This window comes from Berghia stephanieae, chromosome 7 (assembly GCF_034508935.2).
Source record: "Berghia stephanieae isolate SIO BIC M18660-M18661 chromosome 7, UCSD_Bste_1.3, whole genome shotgun sequence".
NCBI classification, from domain to species: domain Eukaryota; kingdom Metazoa; phylum Mollusca; class Gastropoda; order Nudibranchia; family Aeolidiidae; genus Berghia; species Berghia stephanieae.
In genome coordinates this window covers 41760966-41768465 of record NC_088366.1, presented here as the reverse complement: position 1 = coordinate 41768465, position 7500 = coordinate 41760966, and the positions used below count along the sequence as shown (strand labels likewise).

Genomic DNA, 7500 nt, shown 5'->3' with positions numbered 1-7500 from the left:
TCCATTACATAACTGGAACAAATGGGTTTATTAGACTTGCAAAATATTACACAAAGTCAATACTAATTAGGACGTTTATATCGTTTAGATGGTTTCTTGACCAATTATGATGTCGAAAGACGTCACTCTTAGTTTTTGTCTTACAAGTTCATGATACAAATCAATGGACCGAATCCAAGTTATGGGATTATTTCATTTTGTGTTTTGTTTTCATTGCAAATGAGAGACGATTATACCAAATGGGGTAAACAAACTCGTTAATAAGTACCTACACATGGGTTGTGTCCCTTGATTTCGTTATTTGCGTTGGGTTTACAACTATTCAACCCTGGGTTATACAGGGTGTCCATAAAGTCTTCCCTTGTTTAATATCATATTATATTCTTTTCATAATAAGCGTGCCATAATCTGATATGAAAGCTAAATAAACATTGTATCTGATGCACCCTCATAGGAAAAAGTCATACGTACAAACGCCCAGTGACCCAGGCTGTCAGGCTACCGAGTCCCCATCTGTCTGAAAAGTTTAGAAATTTGCAAACGGCCTTTCTTTAAGGTGGAGGAATGATCTCTTACTGAAAAACTCTGTGGCCAATATTCATGAAAATGGGATGGAGCATAAAATCAAAGATCATACAAATAGACATTTACAGTAATCGTTTGCACGGTAAAGAAAGATGAGCATATAACTCTTTTGTGAATCTGCCAATACCAAAGATTCACTTTGCGTCTCAACAAATTTAGAATACTCGGTATTTATATATATGTATGTATGTATGTGTGTGCGCGTGTGTGTATGTGTTTGTGTGTGTGTGTGTGTGTGTATGCGCTGAACTTCTAAAATATGGACCACCCCTATTAGATGAACATATAGCTGACATCTTCAATCTAACGTTCGAACATCACCAGCACCTGTATATTAATAAAGGGGAGCTGATATCAATACAAAGGCCAGGAAAACTGAAAGGACCACCAAAGAATTTGAAACCAATTGCACTGCTTAATGCAATTAGAAAATCGCTCTCCTTGATCACACTGAATAGAATTAAACCGTTTGTTAAAAATTATTGATCACATAGTCAAAGCAGATTCAAGACGGAGAGAAGTACTGTAGATGTAGTTTGGACCCACAAGTGGCTTGCTGCCAAAAAAAAAACCATGTTAGAATAAAATTGAAAAAGTTATAACTGGAATAGATAATATGTCAAGCGCCTTCAGCACCATCAATCGCCAATCCTTGTTAAAGATTATGAAAAGAATTGGACGTGGAAAAGTTGAGTCCATGGAAAATGCTCTTTTTTCAATTTTAATTTTTCACCATACTCACGTCCAAATTAAGTACTTGCATGTTAATCGCAGTATCTCTAACTAAAAAAAAAATGTAACAGCGCCTTACAAATGTCCTATATACTAAGTGCACTTTGAAACATTTAGTGGATATTGCGCAATTTTTTCGAAAGAATACTGGTTGACTTTGAAAGAAACAGGAAGTAACGACAAGCTTCCGTATACTATTGAAACTGCTTTTTCGGTTTGAGGCGTAATTAACAATATTTGATGTCAGCTTAGAATCTAGTAGAACCCAGCTTTTAACTATGTACTCAGTGTTATTCACTGTAGTCAAGATTCAAGATGATTTGATACCCCAGTGGCCTAGTGTTTTTTGCTGGGGTAAGAGCTGCCAGACTGTTTTATTGACGTCTATGTATTTTTAGTTTTAAAAAAGGAAAGAAAGAAAAACACAAAGACCAAAAAAATAAAATAATCCAACACCCAGCAGTACTAAGGTAACGGATGAGGCTTAGGTTCGATTTTTTAAATAGAGATGGGTAATTATAACACGTTGTTCTTTCATGTTTTTATGACTTTATTAAGCACACTACTGCCTATTTTTATAATAAGTATTATTTAATAGATTTGGTAGATATTATAAATCATAAAAACCTGGAATATGAAATATAAATAGTGATTCTCCACCGACATTTATTCTCAATTCAAATGTTTTAAAAAATTTCGGATTATAAAAATATGGTAATTTCTTTCTCAGCATTTTCTATATTGGCCGTGTTCTTTCAACTGTAGCGTGTTCTAGTTTTCTCATTCATATCGCCATCAAATTATGTCTACCCACTTATTTTCATAAATAAGTCCATCTAATTATAATTTTTAATCGTTTACTCGGTGCTCGGTGAATCATCAGAAAATTATTATTAGCAATATTATGATGTAAATTTGGCAATAAAATAAAGATAAATCATAAATACATAGATTAAGATATGAAAGGGTCTAATTATTCCATGCCTTTAGGCGGTACACGGCGGTAATCTAACAAAACACGTTTCAACATTTTTGTCAGAAAACTTTTACGTCAATTATTGATTGATTTAAACAATCCTCAGCTTGTCTTTTTCTTCAAACTGGAGACGTACACGAGGCCAAAAGCTTGAGAGTTTTTGAAGACTTGGAGTCCTTTTAATTGACTGATTTGATGAAAAAAATGTTTGCTGACCAAAATGACAAGAAATTATTTTGTTAGACTGCGACAGAATAATAGACGGCGTTAAATAAAAAGGTTACATCCATTCATCTGTATTTTTACATAAAATAATTCCAAAAGGAATAACAAATCAGGCCATAATCGTACTCAGGTAATTGTGCAATATTTGCACACAAAAAAAATTAGCTAAAATTCTCTCAAGTAGCCGGATTGGAAGATGCCGGTGCCCTACATAAATAGAATGACATATTTGTTGTTATTATTGTTGTTGTTGATTTCGTCTCTTTAGACAACAAAACAACGATATCTTCTCTTGACCTGCTTTGCATATTAACAGCAATATGACTTATTTGACTTCGTGCCTGTCGCCATCACTGCACCCATCACCACAATGTCTTTAATTGATTAAATGACTACTAGTAGTAGTAGTAGTAGTAGTAGTAGTAGTAGTAGTAGTAGTAGTAGTAGTAGTAGTAGTAGTAGTAGTAGTAGTAGTAGTAGTAGTAGTAGTAGTAGTAGTAGTAGTTGTAGTAGTAGTAGTAGTAGTAGTAGTAGTAGTAGTAGTAGTAGTGGTAGTAGTAGTAACAGCAAGAGTAGTTGTATGATTAGTTGTATGAGTAGTTGTATCACAGATAGTACTAAGGGGTTGTTCGGAAGGAGTATGCGGTGTGGATGTTTGTGATTGTCAACTCTAGTGTTGATTCCGCGTCAGGTCATCGCACCCAAGGACTTGACTAGCAGATGAGCTTCGCTGCATCGGCGGGAAGTGTCTGAATGACAAAAACTGAGCATATACACGCAAATATACTGTACATCATAGTGGTCAGACAGATTGGAGTAAATACACAGTTGGATATGTCACGCAAGTGCAACACGAATCTTTCACTCAGTACGACACTCGCTTTCGGATCGGAAGGGCCTGGGTTCGAGCTTCGCTCGGCGCATAGCTGAGTCCTTGTAAAAGACTCTTTACTCACATTCTCTCACATTACTCAGGTGTAAAATGAGTACCTGGCCGTCAACAGAGTTGTCTCTGTCGGAAAAATTGTAATATTGCCTAACAGGCGTCATGTCTCGTTCTACATGTTACGTGTTGCTGTTGGTCAGAGACCCTTTGTAATGCGCTTTGAGCACATTTAGTGGATATTGCGCTATATAAAAGCTCTTTAATTTGAAATATGATCAAAGCGTTTTGTACCGGGCCTCAAGTCAAAAGCAACACTTTATGGTGCTATTACATTTCTTTTCTAACAATATGGAGAATGCGGCTATCGGCCAGGTACCCATTTACACATGAGTATGAGAGGGAATGCGAATAAACAGCCTTTTCCAAGAACTCCACTTTGCGTGGCCAAAGTCGAATTTTAACCAGAGAGCCGCAGGCCAGAGGTCCAGTGTCGTTTCACAAGACCAAAAAACTGCATGGTGGCTTGTTTTAGAGTAAATGGAAACCAATACTATGGGCACATATTCTTTGCGAGCATCTGCCGATGGCCTCACAACAGCATGATTTCAGTGGTATAGATGCTAAACATTGAATTTATAGCAAACAAATCTAAAGCTTGGTTTTTATGGTTTAAAGGATAATGAAAATGATTTCTTAAACCTACAACAACTAAATTCATCATTCAAATAACTCTAAAACTTGAGGCTGACTTTAAGTCTTCCATTTCTTTTGTGGATGAACGGGTGGTGAAAAAAAATCTTGCGCTGACTGGTGAACCCGAAACCTTCCTTGTTTGGTATGTTGTTCTTTTTTGAAGCTGCTAGACGTTTAAATAATTCATTTGTGTTTATTACTTTATTTTAGTTCGGTCTATATTTCAGCATTCAAGCACCAAAAAAGCACTGGAAGTGGACATAGAGATTACACACGAATTATACCAAAGCCTATCAGTAATTATTAAAGATAAAATACTTGCTTCTTCTGGTAAAAACTAAAGGTATGCTATTAATATGCATCCCTCAAACTTTATAACTTTTGTTTGAAGATGTTTAATATCTTATGTTTTTGTCAGTTGTTCTTCTGTCTCTATTAGTGAGGACATGCCCTAACGACGCGACGTTAAATGTCTGAAGGTTGGAAAGGTGATTAAGCACATCATGTGTGAGCATGTTATTAAGGGCTTGATTTAATATTGTTGTAATGGATGTTGTGTTGGTTGAATATTTTCAGTACAACAATGAGACCATAACAATTTGTGGCAGTCAGAACTGTAAACGTGTACACGTCGTCCGTATGCCCTTAGGTTCGGGAAAAGTCGTGTGATCTGGCTTAAATCAAAATTTCCAAATATGAAATCGACCTCATTATTATTATTATTATTATTATTATTATTATTATTATTATTATTATTATTATTATTATTATTATTATTATTATTATTATTATTATTATTATTATTATTATTATTATTATTATTATTATTATTATTATTATTATTATTATTATTATTATTATTATTATTATTATATTATTAATATTATTATTATTATTATTATTATTATTATTATTATTATTATTATTATTATTATTACCGTTATTGTTATCATTATTATTACTATTATTGTTATTATGATCATCATCATCATCATCTCATCATCATTTAATTTCGTTATAACGACGGTAAAAGCTATATGCTAAAGCGCTTTAAATCTGTAAAAAGATATCTAGGTAAAGCAACATGTTCGGTTGTAGTTACTTTTTGTGCTAAGACAAAGCTTCACACCAGGGGAACCCCTGAATTTAGCCCTCACCGATGATAGGACATATGATAGGAACTGGAACATTTGATCACAAGATTTTACTTCAATTCTGAATGGCTTTGCTTATGTTGATATTTGTTCTTTCAAACAAATAGTATTAACGAAATAAAAATAAGATTTCATTTACCTATGGAAGGACCGAACTTGACGTCATTCAGCTCTTTGTCGTTATTTTTAGACAGCCAATTTAATGATTAGTTCTCACAAAGTAATTTCAATTAGACAATAAACGCATTATGTTACACACAGTTGTGTGTGTTGGTAGATTAAATTTGGCTGCGGATGATGTAAGTATTTTACCAAACGCATACCATCAATATAAAATAAGTAGTCCTTCTGACCATGAGGTCCATGGAGTCGGAATTTGCCCCGGTTTCTACAGCGTGAAATGGACAATAGCAATTCCTTGCTACCCTTTGCGATAGGACGCAAGTTTATTGAAACGTACTTTCCGCCTGATATAACAGTCCCAGCTACCCAGTCACTGCTGGGTGGATTGGTCGGGAGAGGGTGTTGGCAGAAAAAAATCTCGACTTCATCCAAGATAGAACTTTGTCCTTTTTAAAGCCAATGATCTACCAACTGAGCTGTCGGGGACCTCTTCCATTAAGGTCCCTCAAAGCTATAACATTGATGCAAGCATCAAATGAGAAAATTGTATGGCATCACGAGAATAAGGTATTTAAATTTCATCAGTATCAACGCCAACTGCTCTTTATATACGCTAACAATAAAAGGTTTGAATATGTCGTCATGTTTAAGGATTGTAAACATTCATTTGTGAATGAATGCCTCTGATTAAAATAAACGGAGATTGATGTGATGATCGACCTAATCGGAATTTGGTTAATTATTCTGGCATTAAAGGGGGAGGGGGGGGGGGTGGTCCGATAGCCCATTTAGTTGATCATGCTTCACATAAAAATGTACCAGGGTCGATTCTAGGTAAAGTCGAATTCTTCCCCCCCCCCCCCCCCTGTTCAACCAAAAGTGGTTGGGTAGCTGGTTCCATTGGATCTGGCGATAAGTATTCTGACTCTGAAGGGGTCCCCGTTTAAGTTATAAAATTCAATATTAAAACTCCCCCCTCATCGTATAATGTCTAAAATGTTTTAAAGAAAGTCTGTCTTTCTCAAAGACATCTGATTTCGGCACAACTCAAACAGTTTTTCAGATTACCAGTATATTATTACCTGATGTGAAAAGAAATCTGATTGATTCCAGTATCAAAAGCGAATCTGATACAAACTCTGAGACAGCAGTGACCAGCAGACTTTGAGTGAATCCGCGACCCTGAGAACCATGTCATCAAGAATAGACCCCAACGATGACAGATTGAAACATACCTTTTTTCAGGAATGGATGAAGGTAAGAGATTGATGTTTCCAGTTGTCTACGAAATAAGTTTTCCCCCTTCTAAAACCCACCAAAAACACCCATCAACCATCCAGCCATACTGGCAGGCGACTTTAACAGTCACCACAATGAATGGGGGTATAAAATCAATGACGAAGCAGGAAATGAACTAAGCGAATGGGCAAACCACTGTAACCTAAAATTAATCTACAACCCAAAAGGAAAGGGAGCCTTCAGGTCAGCCAGATGGCAGAGTGAAACAACACCTGACCTCTCATTTGTATCCAAAGACTCAAACCTCCCACTATCCTCAACAACAAGAGAAGTACTAAAGAATTTCCCCCATAGCCAACATCGCCCCATCATCCTCACAAAAGGCATTAACTTGCCAAGGATGAATTCCCTACCATTTCCTCGATGGAATTTCAGAAAAGCCAACTGGCAGGACTTCTCAAACGAAATAGACAAGATCTGTAAAAGAATAGAACCTAAACAAGAAAATATACACGGGTTCACAAAATTAATTCTAAAATGTGCAAAAAGAACAATCCAAAGGGGCTTCAGAAAGCGCTATATACCGTACTGGTCAGAACAGAGTCAACATCTCCTGGAAGAATATGAAAGAACACAGGATCAAAGCACAGCTGAAGAAGCCAAATAAAAAATTTGAAAAATATATCAACAAAGAATACCAGAAAATACTAACTACGCAACCCAATACTGGTATTTTCTTATCCATTCCTGTGACATGTCAAGAAATGCTGCTGGTATTGATTGAGTATACCCTGATATGATAACCCATCTGGGTCCAGGGGCAATTCGGTCGCAAGCAGAGGCAATGAGTGATATCATAGAAAAGGGCACCTACCCAAAATCTGGAA

The 7500-nt window shown here is 35.9% G+C and overlaps 1 protein-coding gene across 1 annotated transcript in view; it reads left to right on the top strand.

The window, feature by feature from the left end:
• Window positions 1-4348: 4348 nt before the first annotated feature.
• LOC144976232 (uncharacterized) overlaps window positions 4349-7500 on the top strand; it is an 8763-nt gene continuing 5611 nt past the window's right edge. Inside the window, exons 1-2 of the mRNA XM_078920411.1 lie at window positions 4349-4440; window positions 6430-6631. Coding sequence (XP_078776537.1) covers window positions 6566-6631 — 66 coding nt within the window. The 5' untranslated portion in view covers window positions 4349-4440; window positions 6430-6565. The remainder of the gene's footprint in view (window positions 4441-6429; window positions 6632-7500) is intronic.